At 40.0% G+C, this 24,306-nt stretch overlaps 1 protein-coding gene across 1 annotated transcript in view; it reads left to right on the top strand.

Annotated features, from left to right (window-relative positions):
* The first annotated feature begins 5,953 nt into the window (after positions 1 to 5,953).
* LOC122550456 (T-cell surface protein tactile) overlaps positions 5,954 to 24,306 on the top strand; it is a 108,232-nt gene continuing 89,879 nt past the window's right edge. The window contains exon 1 of the mRNA XM_043691198.2: positions 5,954 to 6,057. Coding sequence (XP_043547133.2) covers positions 5,982 to 6,057 — 76 coding nt within the window. The 5' untranslated portion in view covers positions 5,954 to 5,981. The remainder of the gene's footprint in view (positions 6,058 to 24,306) is intronic.

The raw sequence follows: 24,306 nt of genomic DNA on the forward strand, positions 1-24,306 counted from the left end.
GTTTGGCTTCAGCGATGTAGAGGTCAGTGCGCCAGACTACCACTGCGCCCCCTTTGTCCGCTGGCTTGATGGTGAGGTCAGGATTGGAGCAGAGGGATTGGAGGGCTGCGCGTTGTGAGGGTGAGAGGTTGGAGTGGGGGAGGGGGGTCGACAGGTTGAGGCGGTTAATGTCCCGGCGGCAGTTGGAAATGAAGAGGTCGAGGGCAGGTAATAGGCCAGCGCGGGGTGTCCAGGTGGATGCAGTGTGTTGGAGGTGGGCGAAGGGGTCCTCGGAAGGTGGGCGGGGGTCCTGATTGTGAAAGTAAGCTTGGAGGCGGAGGCGACGGAAGAATTGTTTGATGTCACGGCGTGTATTAAATTCATTGATGCGTGGACGGAGGGGGACGAAGGTGAGTCCTTTGCTGAGGACTGATCGTTCGTCCTCAGTGAGGGGGAGGTCTGGGGGGATGGTGAAAACTCGGCAGGGCTGGGAGCTGGGAGCTGGTGTGGGTGTAGAACTGGGAGTGGGGTCGGAGCCATGTACTTCTGAGCCTCTATAACACTCTGGTCAGACCACATTTGGAGTATTGTGTGCAGTTTTGGGCTCCATATCTCAGGAAGGATGTACTGGCCCTGGAGCGTGTTCAGAGAAGGTTCATGAGAATGGTCCCAGGAATGAAAAGCTTAACATATGAGGAAAGTTTAAGGACTTGGAGTCTATATTCGATGGAGTGTCGAAGGATGCGGGAGGGGATCTAATTGAAACTTACAGAATACTGTAAGACCCGGACAGAGTGGACACTGGGAAGATGTTTCTATTAGTTGGAGAGACTTGGACCCGATGGCACAGCCTTAGAGTAAAGGGAAGACTATTTAGAATGGAGATAAGGAGAACCTTCTTCAGCCAAAGAGTGAGGAATCAATGGAATTCTCTGCCACAGAGGGCTGTGGAGGCCAGGTTATTGAATATATTTAAGACTGAGATAGATAAGTTCTTGATTGTCAAGGAGATCTAGGGTTACAGGGAGAAAACAGCAGAATGTGGATGAGAAACTTAACTGTCAATGTCGAATTGCAGAGCAGATTTGATGGGCTGAATGGCCTAATTACTGCTCCTATGTCTTATGGTTCTTTGATCTTATTTTTGTCATAGCAATTTAGGTATTCACTTAAAGTGAACTACTTGTGAATTTCTAGCAATAACATTTTAAAAATAATAAGTAGTCATATTTAAGATTTTTACTACAACCAAAATGAGACCTAATTCTCTCTCATTACTCCAAAAGTGGGGAAGCATGTATTCTGAAGATAGAGATCCCAGTAACTTTAAATATCTGAGTCATTTATAGCAGGCTAGGGCTTAATAAAATTAAGCAGGCTGTTTACGGAAGGTAATATACTTCCCATGGATTAGTTATAGTAATTCTACAAACATAGGTCTAAGTGATTGTGGGATTATTACAGAAGCTATCAGGGAAATGCTCATGATCTAAATTAGCTCTGGTATAAATCACTTCAATACTTTTATACCTACCCTTGTAGTTTGTGAACTTAGAAGACATGGGGGCTAACTATTGAGTGCAAATATTATTGATGCCATTAGTGGTACAATTATAAAAAAGGCAACTTTTTATATTCTTTGACTTTTCATCTGTATCTAGTTGAACATATATTCATTCCTAGTAATGCTACAGTATTGCCACAGTCAAATAAAAATATTTTCATTTCTCTTATGCTATGTGATTATGCAGAAGGTTAGTAGAAGGAGTTCTATCAAAATTATTTCACTGCCATAGCATCAGAAAATATCTTGTGTCAATAGCTATTCAAATAAACTGAGGAGCAAGTTAGAAAGTTCTGGAGATGTTGCAATTTCTCTTATTGCAAGCACCTATAATAAAAGAAACAGCATTTTTGTCTCCCCCTCAGGAGTCTCTGTTGTGAAATAATCTATGTCCTAATAAGCCTTCAAGTGACAGCGTTATTTTCAAGCTTCCTGTCACATTTTAATGCAGGGCTCCTGAAGCTAACATGTGGTAAAAGGAATTACCCAGATGAATAAGTTAATGGCTTGTGTAATCAGAAAAAATGCCATTCATCCATTGTGCTTACAAAAGGTAATTATGCACATTTGTGAAATGAGAATGAAAAAATGTAGACACCAAAAAAAGCAAAGTTGCAAATAAAGGCTAGATGTCCTATTGTGAGCTAGGGACAACATTCAGATGACTATCTATTTTGCAACAAGCAAGGCAAGTTGTAGAATTGTGGCTGAGCTTCATATAAGTATATGGAGGAATGAAGTATTGATTTAACTACGTGAAACTAATTAGAATTACCATCCAGTACATTTATTGGATTGTGGAATCAGGCATGACAATATTTTCAACTGAATGCTTCCTCATCAAATGGTTGAGTTTACCATGACCTGAGCTGAAGAAACACATGTCAAAACAGCATTTTGGTTGAGGTCACTAGCAGGGAGTTAATTTTTACACTATGAGATTCAGCTACCACATGTGGAACATACAGCAGTACAAATTTATTTCGAGAAAAACTAAACTATTTCACCAGCAATTTGACTGAGTTCAACTTTAGGCAGTGCTGATGGTTGTTTCTCTCGGTTGTATCTCCCATGCATCATTCCTATTAACGCTGATCCTGATTCTCACAGGCTTGGCTCATTTGCCCATCCATTGACATGAGCTTAACACAGCTCCAGCATAACACACAAGCACTGCATGAGAAGACTTGGAATAATATCACTTACAGTCTTCAATAGCATCTCCAGCAAAACAGAGCTCATAGAGTGTGAAGAGAAATGGAACACAGAGCAGGAGCAGTCCTGCGGCCCACAATGCCTGTGCTGAGCATGATGCCATTCTAAACTAATCCCACCTGTTTACACATGGTCCATATCCCTTCGTCAAATTTGTAGGACAACAACTCCCCCGCACAAAGCCATGTTGATTATCCTTCTAAGTTCATTCTTCTCCAAATGCAAGCAAATCCTGTCCCTAAGAATATTCTCCAATAATTTCCCTAATACTAATGTGAGACGCTCTGGTCTACTTCCTTACTTATTTGTGAGAATCAGCACTTGGGGACATTAGATTGTGTAATCTACTGTATTTACTTGCATCAAGGATTTATGTAATGGGGGGACCATGAAGAATTGGGAATGAGTGCAAATGTGTCATTCCAGCAAGGGCCATGAAAAAGGCAATTTAATATTTCAGAAACATGCTGTCCAGAACTCATGGGTATCACACCCATTGGCCACCATATATGAGGTTAGCATCTGAGAATGTGTGGCAGTTGACCGTTCTGACTAGACTGTATGACTTTGACAAAGGGTCAATGGTTAGCACTGCTACCTCACAGCACCAGGGACCCAGGTTCAATTCCGCCCTCAGGCGACTGTCTATTTGGTGTTTGTACATTCTTCCTGGGTCTGTGTGGATTTCCTCTGGGTACTCCAGTTTCCTCCCACAGTCCAAAGATGTGCAGGTTAGGTGGATTGACCCTGCTAAATTGCCCATTGTGTCCAGAGATGTGCAAATTGGGTGGGTTAGCCATGGGAAAATGCAGTTACAGGGATAGGGTAGGGGATCGGATCTCGGTGGAATGTTATTTGGAGGGTCAGTGTGAACCCGATAGGGTGAGTGCCCTACTTCCACGCTGTAGGATTTCTATGATTCTAAGTGTTTACCTTGTGGATTGATCTTGGGAGACAAGGCCTACACCTGAAGCCTTATTTAATCACATTATTCTGCATCACCTACAACTGCACATCCAAGTAGTAAATGATGATGATGTAGATTATTAGGATCCTAAAATAAAAAATAGTGATGGTCGGGTAGCATCTGTAGAGAGTTAATGTTCTGTGATGCAGCACGGAATTAGACCCTTCGGTCCAACTCATCTGCACCGACCAGACATTCTAATCTGACCCTTCTTCAGAATGAGCAGTTTTTGTGGAATTTTCAGTTTTGATTTCAGACTTTCGAATCCACAGCATTTTGCTTTTATCAGGATCCTGAAAGCCACTTCAAATACAGACCTGGGGATTTGATATCTTACAATAGCTGCTCTACTTTTATTCATTCATGGGGATTCCTGTTGGGTCAAAATGTGAGGGTGCAGGCTTGAAGGCTGAAGGGCCTGTTCCTGTGCTGTATTGTTCTTTGTTCTTTGTCAACATTTACTTTCAATCCCTAAGATGGTGGTGAGCTGCCACCTCCAGCTGCTGCAGCCTATTTAGTGTAAAGAGATCAATAATGCCCTAAAGTAGGGAGTTCCAGAATTTTGACTCCATGACTCTGAAGGAACGGTGATATATTTCCAAATCAGGATGGTCAGTGGCTTGGAGGGGAACTTGCAATTGGTGGTGTTTACATGTTTCTGCTGTCCTCATCCTTTAAGATGGTAGTGGTCATGTGTTTGGAAATTACCACCTAAGGAGCCCTGGTGAATTTCTACAATGCATTTTGTTGATGTCACACATTGATGGTACTGGGAATTGATGGTGCAGGGAATGGATGCTTGTGAATGTGGTATCACCCGAGAGGGCTGCTTTGTTCTGGATAGTGTCGAGAGTGTGGTGCTGGAAATGCAAAGCTTTTGCCCTAAATGTCGATTTTCCTAGTCTTCGGACGCTGCCTGATCTGGTGTGCTTTTCCAGCACCACACTCCCGACTCTAATCTTCAGCATCTGCAATCCTCACTTCCACCTTGTTCTGGATAGTGTCAAGGTTCTTGTCTGTTGTTGGAGTTGCATTCATTTTGGCAAATGGGAGGTACTCCATTGCACTCCTTACTTGTGCCTTGTAGATGGTGGACAGGCTTTGGAGAGTCAGGAAGTGAGTTACTCGCTGCAGGATTCCTGCTCTTGCAGCCATAGTATTTATATGTCTGGGCCAGTTGAGTTTCTGTTTGGGATATTGAAAGTGGAGGATTCAGCAATAATAATACCATTGGATGTTAAGGGGAGATAGATAAATCCTAGTTAAATGCATATGAAGCTCTTCCAATTATGTTAACCACGCCCAAGACCAACTCTCCAGCTGACTATAGATCTCTCAGTTGTTTCAGAAATTATCATGAGGAACTTTCAGTCCTCTATGTGCCTTTTTGAACTCTGGGAGCCAAAAAGAGAAAATAATCAGGGACATTAATTAGTGTGATTTAAATTCTTTCATAATGGTATGATTACTTGAAAAATAGAGCTTCTTTTAATTAGACCAGAAGGGATTGAAGACCAATTTGATAATGTTTTTAAAATTACAAGATAATATAGCATAGAATAGTTAAAACAGGATGTTTACAACAGTGAATTTGTATAGAACGAAGGAACATAGATATAAGATCAAGTGAGAGAGACGAGATTAAATCTTTTACGCAAACAACTGTATTGAGATGCAGTGACCATGTCAGCATTTACAAGTAGGTTAGAGAAGTGGGTGAAGAAAATGGGAATAAAGGGACATGGGAATGGGCTGAGGTGTGGGATTTGGCCTATTGGATGTGTGAAGGATAAGCGACATTGATTGGTTCGGCTGAAGGGCCTGATTTTGCAATCTCGTTTCCATACAATTCTTCGCTTGTGCCTTTTGATACTTTATACATTAAAGTTGTTCTTTAAGTGAAAAATACCTGTTGAACAATCAGGTAATCTATCTATCTTCTGTGAGGAAGGTTGAGGTAAGAATTTTGCTGGGATGTGAAATATTGCTGACACCTTCCAGGCGAGGTGAGAAAAGCAAATGATTCTTAGTGGAGATTCTGTCTGATCAAGTATATTTGCATAACTGGTCATCTTACCTATGGATTACTGTTGACTGTTGCAGGTGTAGCTGTTGAACGGATGTGGCTGAATGCTGAAATGAAGCAAAGGTTGAGCAAACATTTACTGTGTTTCGCTGATAGCTGTTCAGCTCAACTTCCTGTGTTGTAGCGATTCTGGTGAACAACGATTGCTGAACAAGCTGTGATGAGCTGACATGAAAACGATGGCTGCACAAGTAAAGAACGGCCATCCTCTACTCTGTCTCTTAGTACTGACAAATCTTATCGAGGGTAAGTGCTGTCATCTTCCTATAAACTCTTGCCTCATGTAGTCAAAGAAATGCGGACATTTGTGGCATTTCCTCTGAGGGAGTTACAATCATCGTCTTGTATGTCGTACAATGTTAAGGTTGGCAGTGACAGGAGAACATGTGTGTGACACTAACATTCTGTATGTGGTTAAAAATCACACAACACCGGGTTATAGTCCAACAAGTTTAATTGGAAGCACGCTAGCTTTCGGAGCGTCGCTCCTTCATCAGGTGATAGTGGAGGACTCAATCCTAAAACACAGAATTTATAGCAAAAATTTACAGTGTGATGTAACTGAAATTATACATTGAAAAATACCTTGATTGTCAGTTGAGTCTTTCATCTGTTTGAATACCATGATAGTTTCACTTCTTTCATGTGTAAATCACAAAACATATTGTCTAGCTATCACCCATTGTTACAGCTAACCTGAGAATGCAAATTAAAAAAAAGGTTTTGTGATTTACACATGAAAGAATTGAAACTATCACTATATTCTAACAGATGAAAGGCTTAACGGATAATCAAGGTATTTTTCAATGTATAATTTCAGTTACATCACACTGTAAATTTTTGCTATAAATTCTGTGTTTTAGGATTGAGCCCTCTACTACCACCTGATGAAGGAGCAGCGCTCTGAAAGCTAGTGTGCTTCCAATTAAACCTGTTGGACTATAACATGGTGTTGTGTGATTTTTAACTTTGTACACTCCAGTCCAACACCGGCATCTCCAAATCATTCTGTATGTGGTGCGGTGTGGTAGGGGTGTTGCATTAATTTTTCTGCTGGTAATGTATGCCCTGTGGTGTAGCTGCCGTCAATGATGTTAACATATTGCCTCAAGCACAGGGAAGGGAAGGCAGGGCAAGGCAGGAAGAGAGATGCTTCCTTTTGGCTCTGTGATCATCAAGCTGGTCATGAAAGAAATTGTCAAATGAGGACAGGGCGAGCTCTTAGCAGTTTCAAAGAGCAAAAACAAAACTAAAACTACAAAAAAGTTTTACATATGTTTATAATGACAGAAACATTTGCATACAGCTGTCATTAGATGGCCAATGTAAACCAGGCAGAATTTAAAAATCAGCATGAAACCAACATTATCTGACGAATTTAAATTATGTGCTATCAATGTTGCCCAGGGTTAAAAAAAACCTTGGAAAAACATCTAACGATATAAATGTTGTCATGATCTGTCTCACATATACATATATACATATGGGAGTAGTTGCTTATGCTGTTAGCTCTGTATTGTGTGCTGGTCACATGGAGAGAAGGTATTTTGTTCTCGAGGTGTACAAGAGCAGTTCCAAGGCTGGGAATTCATCTCCTGACTTTCCAAAGCCTTTCCATAGGAATTTGATGGAATATTTTCTATTTGCCTGGATGAATGCAGTTTCAGCCTCACTTTGTCAATATCCAGGACAAAGCAATCCATCTTATCAGCACTCCATACGTCACCTAAACATTTACTCATAAATATTCCTTTTGTTAATGTCAGAACATTAAGCTGGTCGCAGTTGAGAAACTGTCTTCAATGGTCCTAACACAGAAGTCCTAAGAGAGGAAAAACATTAAGAATCTCTGTCATGTTGATGTCAGTTCATGGGAATGCTGAATGCGACAGAGTTTCTGATGAATGGATTTAGTGCATGTTGCTGCCTACTAGCAGTATGAGAGTGAAAAGTCTACTCCAAACTCTAGAATGTCAACTTTGTATGGCTAGAATTTATTCTTCAAAGAGAAAGCATTGCAAATATTTTTAATCAATTTGCGCAGATATGTATGACACACATCTGGAGCAGGTGGGACTTGAACCCCAGACTTCTCACCCAAAGGAAAGGACACTGACACAAGAGGCCCTGTATTGTACAATGTTATATTATTACAGATTTATTGTTTCTTATTAAGATTTTGATACAATTGAGAGAAATATTGTCCTCTAATTCCAAGGTCAAGTTAGATGAAGAAGACAATATTTCACCAATAATCATGATAGATATGACTTAATTCCTTTAAATATTTCATTTAAACTGATTCCAAACCTAAAGTATTCAAAGTAGATTTATAGACTTTCAGACCAATTGATACTCAAATCCCATCAATAACAATGAAATGATTAACCAGTTAATTTATTTTCATGTTAATGGTGCAGGAATATTTGCCAGTCAGGATATTGGGCAAACCTCCCTGCATTACTTTGTATAGGGATTTTTTAACATCCATTGAAACAAGGCCTCACTTTAGTATCATATCCACAAGGGATCGTCTACTGTTTGCAGGTCAGTGCCTATTAACCATATCATAACTGTATAATGAAACATGCTGCAACTTTTTTTCAAAATACAATGTAATTTTTTTAAAGGACTACTTGGCTTTCAGGAATAATTTGGCACTGTTTAACAATCAATTGGTTTAGAATCAATTTATTTACAAACTGCAAAATTTTACATGCTAATTGCTGGCATGAGTGAAAAATAAAACTTTATTTTCATATTTATTCACGGATATGAGAGTCCCATTTATTGTCCACATGGCACTTAAGAATCAATTTTGGAGTTCAATGCAGCGAAATATGAGGTGATGCACTTTGGGAAGAATAACAGGAAGGCAGAGTACTAGGTCAATGGAAAGATTCTTGGTAGTGTGGATGTGCAGAGGGATCTTGGAGTCCATGTACATAGATCCCTGAAAGTTGCCACCCAGGTTGATACTGCTGTTAAGAAGGCATATGGTGTGTTAGGTTTCATTCGTAGAGGGATTGAGTTCCAGACCAGCAATATCATGCTGCAACTATACAAAACGCTAGTGCGGCCACAGTTGGAATATTGTATGCAGTTCTGGTCGCCATATTTCGGGAAGGATGTGGAAGCATTGGAAAAGGTGCAGAGGAGATTTACCAGGATGTTGCCTGGTCTGGAGGATGGTCTTATGAGGAAAGGCTGAGAGACTTGGGTTTGTTCTCATTGGAAAGAAGAAGGCTAAGAGGGGATTTGATAGAGACATATAGGATGATCAGAGGATTAGATCGGGTAGACATTGAAAGTATTTTTCTGAGGATAATGATGTCAGCTTGTATGAGGGGGCATTAATACAAATTGAGGGGTGATAGATTTAAGACAGACATCAGAGGCAGGTTCTTTACACAGAGAGTGGTAAGGACGTGGAATGCCCTACCTGCTAATGTAGTCAACTCAGCCACATTAGGGAGATTTAAACAATCCTTGGATAAGCACATGGATGATGATGGGATAGTGTAGGGGACGAGCTGAGAATAGTTCACAGGTCGGCGCAACATCGAGGGCCGAAGGGCCTGTTCTGCGCTGTATTGTTCTGTGTTCTATATACATTGCTATGGATCTGATCTCACATATCGGCCAGTCAAAAATGGCAGCTTATTTCCCTAAAAAAAAATTTCCTAAAATTTTGACATTAGTGGACCAGATAACTCCTTCCAGCAATTGGCAACAGCTTCATGGTCATCATTAAGCTATAATTCCAGAATTTTAAAAAATATTGAATTGATCTGCCACAGAGGGATTCAAACCAAGGGGTCCCCACAACATTACCTGTGTCGCTGGATTAATAGTTGTGTGATAATACCATTAAGCCATTGCTTCATTCATGCATTCAGTTAAAACGTTTGTAATGGCTTTTCTGATTTGCTGCTGTAACATGTGCTCAGTGTCAGTGAAATTCCAAGATAGGGAATGTCGTCAGCTCACATCAAACTTATCCATTGTTTCTCTTGGGTTTTCAGTCATCTTGGTTAAAATCATAATAAGAGATTTGGAGGGAGATTCTCTCCTTGTCCTTCTCTGGTAAACATGGTATGAAAGTATAATTAATAACACATAGAAGCTGTCTGTGATCCCACTCAGGACCTGATGAGTGAAGATGGTAACAATAGCACTCATAATGTACATGTCCTTCTGGTGCTCAAGACCAAAGTGCAGCAGTGGTAGAGTGGGAAACATTGTAACACTAACTAAAATAATGCCTTCATGATGAAACTAAAATTGACTAAACTGTTTGATAAGCTGTGGTATCACATGACACAACATATTTTGTTTTGCCAATTCAAAGCCTTCGATGTGTAGTAAATGTGAAGTGGTTAATTCTGAGCTTGTCTAGGCAGCATTTCGAAGAAGGTGCAACACAAAAATTGTTCTCAGTAACTGAAATGATGCTTCCTCTCAGGAAATTTTAGGATATATATTGCTACCATTTCTATTATTTCTCTTTCATTGTCCTGTAAGAATTTGAAGCATGATGCAAAGAAAAAGCATCATTTTAAACCTAAAATGTAAAACAACTTGCCGGCAATAGGCAGAAACCATCTAAAAGTCTATCTGCTCTTTAGCTAAGATCAGAGTAATGGAAAATATAATAGATTTGAAATTTCCATTGGTAAATGATTGTATTTGACGTTGGTCAGTATTGTACTTGTTCAGTATTTGGATATAATTAAATTACTAATGATTTCTTTTGCTTAGAAAACCATTGCATAACATCTTATGTATATAAAACTGTCTGAGTATTAACTCATCACTTCAGTCTAGCAAGTGGAGGAGTGGATCGGATAACTGGGTTGACATGTTTGAAGGTTTGGCTCTGAACTGCTCTTTGTTGAGAGTGTGGTGCTGAAAAAGCACAGCAGGTCAGGCAGCATCCGATGAGCAAAAGAATCGATGTTTCAGGCATAAGCCCTTCATCAGGAAAACCTGATGAAGGGCTTATGCCCGAAATGTCGACTCTCCTGCTCCTCGGATGCTGCCTGACCTGCTGTGCTTTTCCAGCACCACACTCTCGACTCTGATCTCTAGCATCTGCAGTCCTAGCTTTCTCCTTTGAACTGCTCTTTGAGTGTTAAAATGGATAAACACTCATTGTTGTTGCACATGTGTATAATAATTGACAGGACCATCCCACTGAGTGATGACAGCAAAAGAGGCAAGAAATTTGTGGGTAATTTTCAGGTTTTTAAACAACAGCGTGCCAGCCGTGGCCCAAAGGTTTCAAACAAAACTCAATACCTGGATAGCCCTTTATATTCTTGGACAAAGTGTGGGTGTCTGTCATGTGCTAATTAGGCACTAACTTCTTTGTACTTCTCCTCCTGGTTCCAAAGAAATAGTTCCTTATGCTTTTAAATCAAAATTAGTTACCCTTAATTTATGGCTGCAGGGATTGCTAGAATATTTCATCATGCAGCTTTGGACTGGGGTGGATAAAGTTATAAATCACACAACACCATATTATAGTGCAACAGGTTCATCAGGTAACATATGAAGGAGCAGGGCTCTGAAAGCTAGTACTTCCAAATAAACCTGTTGGGCTAAAACCTGATGTTGTGTGATTTTTAACTTAAAATATTTCAAGCAGTCATGGCTCTTTGGCCGCTAATCAATTTTAACAAAAAGACTGAAATCGAATTGCTGTCCATGTGTAAATACCTCTATAGGCCTATAGCTCTCACAGTAATCTCCTTCAGTCCTACTCCCACTAGATCTTTGAGTTTGACAAATTTCAGCCTCATGTTCTTTCCATATTTTAAACTCACACCACCATTAATAACTATCCCTTCAGCTGCAGGATAGTAATCTCTGTATTTCCTCCCTGTATTTCTTCACCACCCTTCCCCACTTCAAGACGCCTTTAAAACTGGACACTTTGACTCAGCCTTTGGTCACTGGGCCAAATAATTCCTTGCTTGGCATGGTGCCCAGTTATGTTTCATAAAGCTCAATACATGGAAGGTGCTGCATAAATTAATTTTTATTTTACATAAGTTGGTCACCCAGGATGACTGGAAAACTTTCATGCTGAATTTAGCAGTGACTCAAATACCATTGCAAATTGAGCACAAGTCTTCCTACTGCTAAATTTACCATTGGTGCACTCATATTACATCTAAAAGACAGGTGCAACACAAAGCAATAGATTCTTAGAGACAGACTGTCAAAGATGTCAGAACTATTGTATTTATGAACAGAAATTTTGTTGCTTTGTATTCCCTCTGTTTCGAAAAATGGATCCCTTGTGAAACCCTGTAAGCAGTGACTGGGGAATTTTAAAATTCAAAGCTTTCTGTTACTGCCTCCTTGTATCAAAAAAACGTACTGCTCAGAAATGAAAAAAGTCTCCCAAAGGTGCTCCGGGAGGAGTAGAAATAACTAAAAAAAGGCTTAATTGAAAGCTTGCAGAAAACACTTGGGATAGATGCACTGAATCTTAACTGTGAGATCAAACAAGCTGCAAATTTCCCCAGCCACATATGCTATTGGTTTCCTCAATATATGCAGCAGGCAACAGTAATAAGGATTTAGCTGTTGCTACCTTAGAATTTCAAGCAGGATGAGTTGAATCAGGTTTGTTTGATTTTTCAATCCAATCAAGGGAAATTGAGGAATATAATCAATCTAGTCACATTGGCTGGATACTTCTAACATTTTTAATTCGATTGAATATTCACATCTCCTGGCACATCTTAAGTGCATCAGAACCAATTCTTAAGCTAGAAATATACCTCAATATGATTGAGCAGTAAAGTATCTATATGTAATCATTGAGTGCTGGTAAAGGTAAATAATCATTTGTGGCAATAAGCATAAGAATAACTGTTGAATATTAATACAAATATAGCAAAGTCCATTCTTGTAAGTTACAGAGATGGATTGGGTGTGAAATCTGGTGACGATGACTCGAGTCTTCTGTCTCTGCTGCCGGCAATTATTCTCTGGATGGGAGAAGGTGGGCTCAAACATCTGTGGATTTTGGAATGGGGACCAATCAATCCTGTTAATGAGCTTTGGTAGGGGTGCATCAGTAGGTCTGGTCAGTAAGTAGACAAGGCATACACTTCTCCTATGCTCAGGAATAGCTTGTGCCCTCTGACCCTTCAAAACAAAGTAATGGGAAGATGTTGATCGTGCTGTCAAGCAACAGTTGGTCAGCAGTAACCTGCCCACTAATGCTCATTTTGAGTTCTGTCAGGACCATTCAGTTTCTGACCTCATTACAGTCTGAGCCCAAGCATAGACAAAAGAGCTAAACTCTGGAAAGAAGGTGGGGCTGACAGCCCTTGACAACAAGGCAGCATTTGACTGAGGAAGTCATCAAGAAACATGTGCAAATCTGGAGCCATTGGGCATTTGTTGGGGGTGGGGGTGATGCAGCAGTGTGGTGGGGATAACTCTCCACTGGTTGAGGCAATTACGAATTTAATATGTGATTGAATTCCAGCAATATTACATACCAGTACTGTTGTGGCCAGGTTTCTCAGGTGAGGTTCCCAAATTTGTTATACTTCTGGATGGAATATCTCAAATAATAATGCTTGAGATTCTTGGCTTTGTAGGTCAATTAAACTCTTTTGCCTTGATTCCTTTTGACAGAGAGTAACTGACGGCCCTCAGAGTGAGAGAAAGTCTTATCCTTTTTCTTTACTTGTAGTACAGGTGTGTTTAAACAGCTGTTCTCAGTGCTGTGACCTTATAGCACTCCCGCCCATTCACAATGATATCAGGTCTGTAACACTCACAGACTAATGGTCAGGTTTTAACCTTTTCTATGTACAGGTCGTTCTGCTATAACGTAAGTTTTATTAATGCAAATTTGCTATATTGCGATTGATGAACTAGGGACACGATTTCTAAAGATCAAACTTTTTAAAAAAGTATTGATTATAACACATTCCAGCCCCATTGGTTTAAATGGTGCTGCTATTAAGCAATTTTCTTATAACATGGGTTTGCATGAGAACGGAGCTACCGCATTATAGCAGAACCGACTGTATGTTCCCGGAAGGCTAAAACTCAAAAATTCTACAAGTGGTGGCTTTCTACTGAAAGAAGCTGAGAGACTCAGCTCCCTAGTTATTTCTTTCAGCTACATTTCTCTCTGTCTGTTTAAGGTTTTCTTGAACATCAATAGATGTGACTTTCCATTGGTATCACCCAGGACTTTGCTAGATAGCATCTGAATTTACACCGTAGTCATTGTTTTCTGACTGGAGCAGACTTCTTTTAAAATCCACATTTTGGAGTTTATAATTTTAATGTCACTTTGGAGTTCTGATCCATCATTGAGGCCATAACTTACTAAAAATCTTGCTGCTGAAGTTTGAGGCTGTTGTGATTCCTCAGGCCTATGTCTTCTTGCAAGAAGAGAGTATGCTCATTCATGTTGGCAGCATGATGCTTTATTCCTACTATGAAAGGTGACTAAATTATGACTCAGCAAGCTCAAAGTTGATAAAATCAAAGTGATCTGAACAAGAAATAGCAGTAATGTAAGATCATATCCACATGCTATTCCGTGTTGCTTTGGAGTGCATAAACACAAGCTTCAGTTGACACCATAAGGAATGTAGGCCACTGAACATGTCAACTCTTTAATAAACCATCTATCGTCCCAGACTTCATCTACTCAGCTGGTATTGGCCTATCAAATCCGGCTACTTCCTTTTTTTTCTCCATAGTGAGTTGCCACACTGATGACTATTTTTCTATCTTCTGAGTTCATTAATAATTAATAATAATTAAAAAATCATAATTATTTTTACAGCTTCGAGAGTGTGGTGCTGGAAAAGCACAGCAAGTCAGGGAGCATCCAAAGAGCAGGAGAATCAACATTTCCAGCAGAAGCACTTCATGAGGATTCCTGATGAAGGGTTTATGCCCGAAACATCGATTCTCCTGCTCCTCGTATGCTGCCTGACCGGCTGTGCTTTTCCAGCGCCACACTCTCAACTCTGATCTCCAGCATCTGCAGTCTTCATTTTCTCCTATTTTTTACAGCTTGCAATTTTACATTTTCCACAGCTCTTACTCTCTCTTGTAATTTCTTGTCTCATCATCTTTCATTCACATGGCAATTTTTGTGCTCGGGTCTTTGCTCCCCTCACTTTTCTCACAGCTTTGCTTGCTACAGTTTCAAACTGCGGCCCTGACAGGAACCCAGTTAGTTTCACTCGTCCCTAGCCACGTAAACCTCTTGTCAGTTAGCTATCTGAAATCTTCAGATGAAATCGAATAGTGAATGTAGTTTTTTGTTATTATTAGATCCCACAGTTACCAGTGTCTTAATTGCTGCTGTTTCTCAAAGCACTGACTTGATTTTTTTTCTTATGTTTATTGTAAGAAGTCAAACAGTTGTGAAGAGTCCAACACCAATGAAGACTCATTGTGTACCTGTGTAGTACCTTTGTTGGTGTTTGCTTTTAGACTGGACCCTTCTACTACATAAGAAATCCCATGGGATATTTGATTTGGGATAACCATGGACCACTCCAGGTACACGTACCTTATGAACATTTTGGATTGATTGATTAATCTATGGCCCATGTAAGATATAATGATTAACTAAAGCAATTGTAAAAAAACCAGTATCTTCTGGAACACCAGCTTGTGATTTTCCAGTTAATTGCAGCGCTGTCTCTGGCTGTATTCTGACTATCATCGTCTTTCTTATATTCTGCTCTTTTCAGTGTGTATATGCTGCTGAAAGTTGGTGCTTATTAATCCTTTGGGAATCACAGGCTATGTGCAAGATCGGTGACATTTCTGAACCTCCTCGTTTATTTCTGGCAGTGCTTGATCATTCTCTGATTTTGATGCCATCTGATCAACTTTTGATTGGTCTTTTAAGGGTGATGGTCATCTCCTGACTTTGTTCTCTGTTTTTTTTTCATGACTTGCTCCTAAAGGTGGGAGTCCTCTTCTAATTTTTATATTATTTCATTAAGTTTATTACTTCATCCTGAGATAATAAGGCAGTTTATGTGTCCGCTTTGTGAGATTGAAAAGTGCATAATATCAAGCACTAATTATTAATTTTTGGATTTATTATTCCACCTACTCAATTGATGTATAGGAATTAATATTGAATGTCGTGTAGAATTTTCATTAAGGTAGGAGCCTTTAGGTTGAGAGAATGCCTTACTGCTGTGGAGTTCTATAGTGCCTATTGGTGTTTGGTACAAGTTAATGAAATATACCAAAAGAATAACAAAATCTTACCAAATCTTAACCCTAATACATAAATGACAAAGTTACTTAATACATAAAATCTGTATGAAGTGTGTTTAAAGCTAGTACTTGAAGATAATCAGTATATTAAAGGCGAGGAAGTGGAAGATTACAACATACAGCGTGATACATTCAAAGTAATACTTGTTCATAGATGAGAAGAATCATAGGTTCACATAGTCTCAAAATCGATTATAGAACTTACTTCTTAGAAAGAATAAAGAGACCTTGGAATGAAGGTTCATAATTTCTTGAAAGTAGAGTCGCAGGTAGGTAGAATAGTGAAGAAGGCTTTTGGTATGCTTTCCTTTATTGGCCAGAGCATTGAGTACAGGAGTTGGGAGGTCATGTTGCAGCTGCACAAGACGTTGGTTCAGCCACTCTTGGAATATTGCGTGCAATTCTGGTCTCCTTCCTTGCAGAAGGATGTTGTGAAACTTGAAAGAGTTCAGAAAGGATTTAAAGGATGTTGCCAATGTTGGAGGGTTTGAGCTACGGGGGTGGCTGAATAGGCTAGTGCTGTTTTCCCTGGAGTGTCGGAGGCTGAGGGGTGACCTTATAGAGGTTTAGAACATCCTGAAGGGCATGAATATGACAAATAGACAAAGCTTCTTCCCTGGGTTGGGGGATTCCAGAACTAGAGGGCATAGGTTTAGGGTCAGAGGGGAAAGATGTAAAAGGGACCTAAGGGGCAACTTTTTCACACAGAGGGTAGTGCACGTATGGAATGAGCTGCCGGAGGAAGTGGTGGAGACTGGTACAGTTACAGCATTTAAAAGGATGGGTATATGAATAGGAAGGGTTTAGAGGGATATGGGCAAAGTCCTGTCAAATGGGACTAGATCAGGTCAGCATATCTGATTGGCATGGATGAGTTGGACTGAAGGGCCAGTTTCCATGCTGTATATCTCTATGGCTCTGGCTCTATAACTGAAGTAATAGACAGGTCTGTTATATAACTAGAGAGAAAGTGACTGTATCCCTTTTAGACACCATAAGTTAATAACCTGAGCTAATTTAGGTCATAGAGCTGAAGGCTTGAAATCTCACAGTCGGTTTCTTCACTTAATAGGCTTTTGAGTCTCAAGGGAATACAAATTGGGAAGTGTTAATTGCAGGGAATCCAGGTCCCACAGCTTAGCTTATTCAACCTTGACAGGCTTCGCAGCATTTACTATGCAATTAACTCGTAAAACTATGGCTTTGCATCTGCCCGTGGCCATGTGACATATTTCACATATCAAGTATAGAGGCAACTACAGAAAAAGGGCCAGAAAGGTTGCAATAACATCCCACATTGATTACAGTGGAGCAGAATATAGCATTAGGTTAATTAATTCATTTACTAATAGTTATTTGGTAGCACAGAACTTGTGTATTGCCGAAAAAAATCACATTTATTTGAAGCCTTTCTCTTGCAGTCATCAGGGAGAGCATAAGGTGAAACAGTTTGACAAAATGATTAATATAATTTGATTACTCAATTATCACACATAATTAACTATAAATTAATTATTGAAAAATGAACTCAATTGTACAACTGTAATCCTATTACCCTGCTCTTTTCCTGTATCTGTTTATAGTCTTCATTTTAAATTATAATTATGGAATTTGAACCTAGGAATGATAAACCAGATCAATTCCTAAATGGAGAGAAAATAGTAGTGGAATGGAAAGATTTATTGCCAAGTTATCAACTGCAATTACTCACTACTGAGGATATTCCATGTCACTGGTCATGGCGTTGTAAGTCTTTGCGTGGTCCATGAGCCTTATTCTAGAGCTGAGTCTGATGACAGATTTGGCAGGTTTTACCAGAAGGTGGCCTCAAGATCACTGGTATTCCTTACTTTGGTTCCTTTTCTGTACTTTCTCTCTTTGACCGGTATTCTTGAAGAATTGCGACCCTTCATGCAGGTGGCATCTCCAAGTCAGTTTCTTCTGAGTGAAGTTCTCCTGTGCATTGACGTTGATGTTGCAATTCATGAGGTAAACCTTCAGGGAGTCTTTGAAGTGCTCCTTTTGTCATCCCCTCATTCAAGTGTCTTCCATGAGCTATGTGAAGAGGATTTATTTTGGCAGTGGGAATTGAGGCATCCCATACATGTTGCTTGCCCAGCGGAGTTTATGATCGAAAGATTTTGGCATTGATGCTGCTGCTATTGGCTCCTTCAAAGAAGCTGAGGTTAGTACAAATGTCATCCCAGCTGATGCAGAGGTTCCATCTCAAACAGCATTGATGGGTCTTCTCCAACAACTGGTTGTGGCGTCCATATGTAATCCAAGTTTTGGAGCCATGTCGAAGTGTTAGAAGGATGACTACCCTACACACAAGGATCTTGGTATCAGTACAAATGCCATGATCATCAAAGACTCTCATCCTTAGGCATCCAAAGGTAGTACTTGTAAATTGGATGTGATATTGATTCTCAGCTTTGGTTACAGCCTTAAATGAGAGGTGACGCCCTAGGTAGGGGACATAATCAACATTGATCTTAATGGAGAGATAGACTGGAACTTGGCCTGGGACAGGCTGGTATAGCAATTTGATGTTTCTTGAGGTTGAGACAAATTCTTCATTATCCTTCCATGAAGTTGTTAAGCAAGGCTTGAAGGGTCTACTCCAAGAGAGAGAAAATGACGTTGAATTTCCATGAGCAATGTCAGTGGTTTTCGAGGTTGACACTTTGTGTAGGATGTCTTTTAGGATGCTGCTATATATCAGCTGCCACATGTTTTGTGACACAAGGTAGATACAGTTCCCACGGCAAGGAAACCTGACAACTGGGGATCTCCCCGCCGCTGCAGCCTTCATCTGCCATCACATTCATCAATATCATGAATATCTTCCAAATGATATGTAGATCTGATTAAAACACAGCGAGAGGACTGTGCATGATTCTGGATACTGTATTTTAGGAAATTTATTCAGTGCTACACTCGTGGCAACATATGTACATAGAATGACATTGGGTTGAAAGAGGTAATTGATGAGGACAGATTGCATAAACTCTTTAATTGCCGGAGGGACATTAAGGATAATTTCACTGAGCTCTTGAAGCTATAGGGTGGCTCAGTGGTTAGCGCTGCTGCCTCGCAGCACCAGGGTTCGATTCCAGCCTTGGGTGACTGCCCGTGTGGCGTTTGCACATTCTCCTCGTGTCTGCGTGGGTTTCCTCTGGGTGCTCTGGTTTCCTCTCACAATCCAAAGATGCGCAGGTCAGGTGAATTGGCCATGCTAAATTGCTATAGGGTAGGGGAATGGGTGGGGTACTCTTCGGAAAGTCAGTGTGGACTTGCTGGGCTGAAGGGCCTGATTCCATACTGTAGGGAATCTAGAATCTAAAAGGAATGAGTTGATTGCGTCAATAAATTAGGAAGGAATTAGTTCCTCAGGTGATCGAATCTTGAAAAAAGGACAAGATTTCATTTGACAGTTCAAGGTGACATGAAGCACTTCACCAGACACAGGCTGCTTGGAATCTATAACGTCCTCTCCCAATCAGCTATTGCCTGGTAAAAACAAATTTCAAAGTGATATTGGTAACTTTTTATTAGCTAAGGGTTTTGAAACCAAGGCAGACTGGTTAAGTTAATAGTTAGATTAGCAATGATCTAATTAAATGGCAGAAGAAGTGCGAGGGCCTCAAAGATCTACTCGTGCTTTTATAACCCAGCATTCTTCCTGTGTTATCTAGTGCCTGAACTGATTGAATCCTAACAAACGTGGCTGGCAAACTGCATTTGCAAGTGGCGGATAATTGACAGAATCAAGGCAAATGTATAATCTATTTGGTATTATCCTCGTCCAATCTACTTGTCCCATATCCATCTGTCCATGAGAGATTTGCTCAGAATGACCATGGCACTATTTTTGTGGGTTCAAAGTCTGACCTCACTTGACATTGTATTGTATGACACTATAATCAGGGTAAGCGGAGAAACATGCTTTTCTGAAATGCCGTGTTTTCCTTGTTAAAAACCTGAATTCAGTCTCTTTGTGATTCATATACAAGGACACCCAAATCCGTTTCTCTAGTTATCATTCTCAATAAATTCTAATAAATTTGTTGAACCCAATTTCACTTTCAGTAATCTATCTTGGCTCTCCATAACTACGTATTATTATCTATTTAGAAGTACTGATCATAGACTGTGGGAATTTGTTAACTACTGATGTTAGTCTAATTATCTCATTTTCTCACTTCCTATTTTCTTTAATGAGATTATGTTATCTATGCTTTAATACTTGAAAAGCATGTGGTATTTTGCCAAGTCACACTGATTAATCCCAAGAGAGGCAAAGCCAGACACATTTTGGCAAGCTATTTTGTTTTAGGGCCTGTAAACAAGTGTACAGAGTAACACTTATTGCAACTCTTAGCATATTTCAACTTAATTTCACACATAACAAATCATACTCTGTTAACTATTTTCCATTGTCTCTGTTAGCAGGCTGATTGTTTATTTTTTCAGCTAATTGCTATAATTTAAGGGAGATTTCTCTGGATGTCTACCTCCCTTCTCAGAATGTACGCAGACCATATCCTTTCATCCTTTGTTCCTAGGCACTGATATGAAAAGCAGCTCGACTGTTCCCTGTCTTCAGGTCGATTAGTAGAGCTGGCAATACCCAATGAAACTGACTGCTGCAATGCCGCCCATTGGCGCATTCCAACAATCTGATTTCAAATCAAGACCAACTCCAAATGATTAATCTGAATCACCCACAGGAAGATTTTAATCCTCTCACATTGTATTGGATTGTGAGAATTAAAAGTCCCCATGGTAGTTCATCTAGTGTGAATCAACATCAAACAGTTGTCCTGTTTTGACCTGCAAGGAAGTCTTTCATGAATGAACATTACAGGTAACTCATGAAGACCATGCACCAGAACAGCTCAAGATCTCAAAAGTCCATGGGTTGCATGGAAATTTGTGATGATGTACCCACACTGATACCTTTGTTTCACCTATACTATTTATGTTTACAAGATTTTCTGATGGATATAGCAGAGCCGTCTGACAGATCCTAAAGAGCTTTTGCACCCTGATTGGACAAACCACTGCATTCTTCCTGTTTTGCATTAAAAAAGTCACTAAATTATGATGTAACGAGTGGAATGCCATTGGCCTCAGTTTTGGGGCCTCAATCATTTATTATCTATAACAATGACTTGGATGAAAGGACTGGATGCATTGTTGCTAACTTTGCTGATGGCCAAAGATAATTAGGAGAGTGAGTTGTCACGAGGAAATAAGGAGTCTGCAAAGGTATGTAGATGAATTGAGTGGGCAAAACTATGACAGATGGTGCATAATGTATCAAAGTAATCATTTTTTTGGATTCAGCAGGAAGAAAAGTAAGACAGAAACAAAAGAAAAGCATGCTATTTAAACTGAGTGAGTTTGCAGAACTCTATACTGAGGGATTTGAGTGTCTTGTTGCATGACGAGCAAAAGGTTACTATGCAGCAAGGAAGGCAAATGAAACGAAATGTTGCTTATTGCAAAATAATGAAATAAAAAAAAGGAAAGATGCTGGATATAGTTTTAATGAGACCACATCTGAAGAACTGTGCACATTATGGTGTCTGTATTCCAGAAAGGGTATTATTTCATTGGAAGCAGTGCAGAGAAGATTCACTTGACTGATTCCTAGGATGAAGAGTTTGTTTTAAGAGGAAAGCTTGTTCCAGCTGGACTTATATCCATTGAGTTTAGAAGACTGAGAGATGATCTTATTGAAACATATAAACTTCTGAATAGAATTGACAGAGTAAATACTGAAAGGATATTTCCTCTTGTGGGAGAGACTGGAACGAGAGGACACATTTTAAAAATAACGAGTCTTCCATTTAAAACGGAGATGAGAACTTTTTTTCCTCTGAGGATCATTAGCCTGTGGAAACAGGGTCATTGAGCATTTTCAATCCTGAGTTGAATAGATTGTTGACTGATAAGGGAGTCAAAGGCATGATCTTATCAAGTAGTGGTGTAGGCTAAAGGGGCTGAATAGCCAACTCTTTGTATCAATTTGTATGTTAATCTCTTGTGCTTGTCCAGTGAGTTCTGAATCTCACTGCACTGGTCTTATATTATTTCATGAAGTTGCACAGATAAAAATGTTATCGAAAGCCACAGGTGTAGTGGCAAAAGACTGGAGGTTGGCTAACATAGTACCATTATTTAAGAAGGGTGGTAAGGACAAGCCAGGGAACTATAGACTGGTGAGCCTGATGTCAGTGGTGAGCCAGTTGTTGGAGAGAATCCTGAGGGACAGGATTTACACATATTTAGGGGTAGTCAGCATGGCTTTATGCCTGGGAAATAATGCCTCATGGACTTGATTGAGTTTTTTCAAAAAGTAACAGAGGATTGATGAGGGCAGAGTGGTTGGCATGATCGATATGGACTTCAGTAAGGTGTTCAACAAGGTTCCCCAAGGGAGACTGGTTAGCAAGGTTAGATGTCATGGAATACAGGGAGAAATAGCCATTTAGATACAGAATTGGCTCGAAGGTAGAAGACAGAGAATGGGGGTGGAGGCTTGTTTTTCAGACTGGAGGCCTGTGACCAGTTGAGTGCCACAAGGATTAGTGCTGGGTCCACTACTTTTCGGCATTTACGTAAATGATTTGGATATGAACATAGGAGATATAGTTAGTAAGTTTGCAGATAACATCAAAATTGGAGGTGTCATGGACAGCGAAGAAGGTTACCTCAGATTACAATGGGATCTTAATCAGATGGGCCAAAAGGCTGAGGAGTGGCAGATGGAGTTTAATTTAGATAAATGCAAGGTACTGCAGTTGGGAAAGTAAATCAGAGCAGGCCTTATACACTTAATAATAAGGTCCTAGGGAGTGTTGCTGAATAAAGAGACCTTGGAGTGCAGGTTCATAGCTCCTTGAAAATGGATTTGCACATAGATAGGATAGTGAAGAAGGCATGTTTGGTATGTTTTCCTTTATTGGTCAGAGCATTGAGTAGAGGAGTTGGGAGGTCATGTTATGACTGTACAGGACGTTGGTTAGGCCACTTTTGGTGTCCTTGGATGTTGTGAAACCTGAAAGTGTTCAGAAAAGATTTTCAAGGATGTTGCCAGGATTGGAGGATTTGAGCTATGGGGAGATGCTGAAGAGGTTGAGGCTGTTTTCCCTGGAGCATCGAAGGCTGAAGGTTGACCTCATAGAGGTTTATAAAATCATGAGGGGCATGGATAGGATAAATAGACAAATTCTTTTCCCTGGGGTGGGGAATTCCAGAACTAGAGGTCATAGAATTAGGGTGAGGGGGGAAAGATATGAAAGGTACCTAAGGGGCAACTTTTTCACACAGAGGGTGGTGCATGTATGGAATGAGCCACCAGAGAAAGTGGTAGAGGCTGGTGCAATTCCATTATTTAAAAGACATCTGGATGGGTATGTGAATAGGAAGGGTTTAGAGGTCTGTGGGCCAAGTGCTGGCAAATGGAATGAGATAAGGTAGAGATATCTGGTCAGCATGGATGAGTTGGGCTGAAGAGTCTGTTTCCATGCTATACATCTCTATGACTAAAATTAAGACTTATCAAAATTGAAAAACGAACATTTCTAATACTAATGCAGGGAAGTAAAAATTTATGGACACAGGCGATGGAACCACTTTGAAGTAAGGGGAAAGAATTTCTACTGTCTATTAATCTCCAGTTTATATTCAAAAGACAGTAAAAGTAATTAATGTTCACTCCAAGATTAAGACTTTTAATAAAGGCAAGCTCAGACAGCTTAGCAAAACAGAATGCCTGTCCTGTGGCATGTGGGAATTTGTGGATGCTGCTTATGAGTGAGACAAGGCTCATGTGCTGGAGTGTTTTGAGAGTTGATATGATGGAGGCCAATAATATGGTGCACGCGAACTTCTAAAGAGCATGCAATACAGTGGCACATAACAAACCTGTGAGGAAAGTTATAGGTCATGGAATAAAAGAAATAGTGGCAACAAGTAATCAAACAGTTTGCAAGTCAGGAAGCAGAGTGTAACAGATAGTGGGTACTTTTTGGGCTGGTAGAAAGTTTTTAATGGAGTTCCCCAGGTGTTGGTACTGGGACTCTTGCTTTTCCATATATGTAAGTAACCTAGATCTTGGAGTCAGGCAACAATTTCAAACTATGCAGATGATACAAAACTTGGGAGAGTTGGTTTGGAGGATGGTTT

This window comes from Chiloscyllium plagiosum, unplaced genomic scaffold, assembly GCF_037043375.1.
Source record: "Chiloscyllium plagiosum isolate Xiang-an unplaced genomic scaffold, Cpla_swu_hap1 HiC_scaffold_6, whole genome shotgun sequence".
Classification (NCBI taxonomy): domain Eukaryota; kingdom Metazoa; phylum Chordata; class Chondrichthyes; order Orectolobiformes; family Hemiscylliidae; genus Chiloscyllium; species Chiloscyllium plagiosum.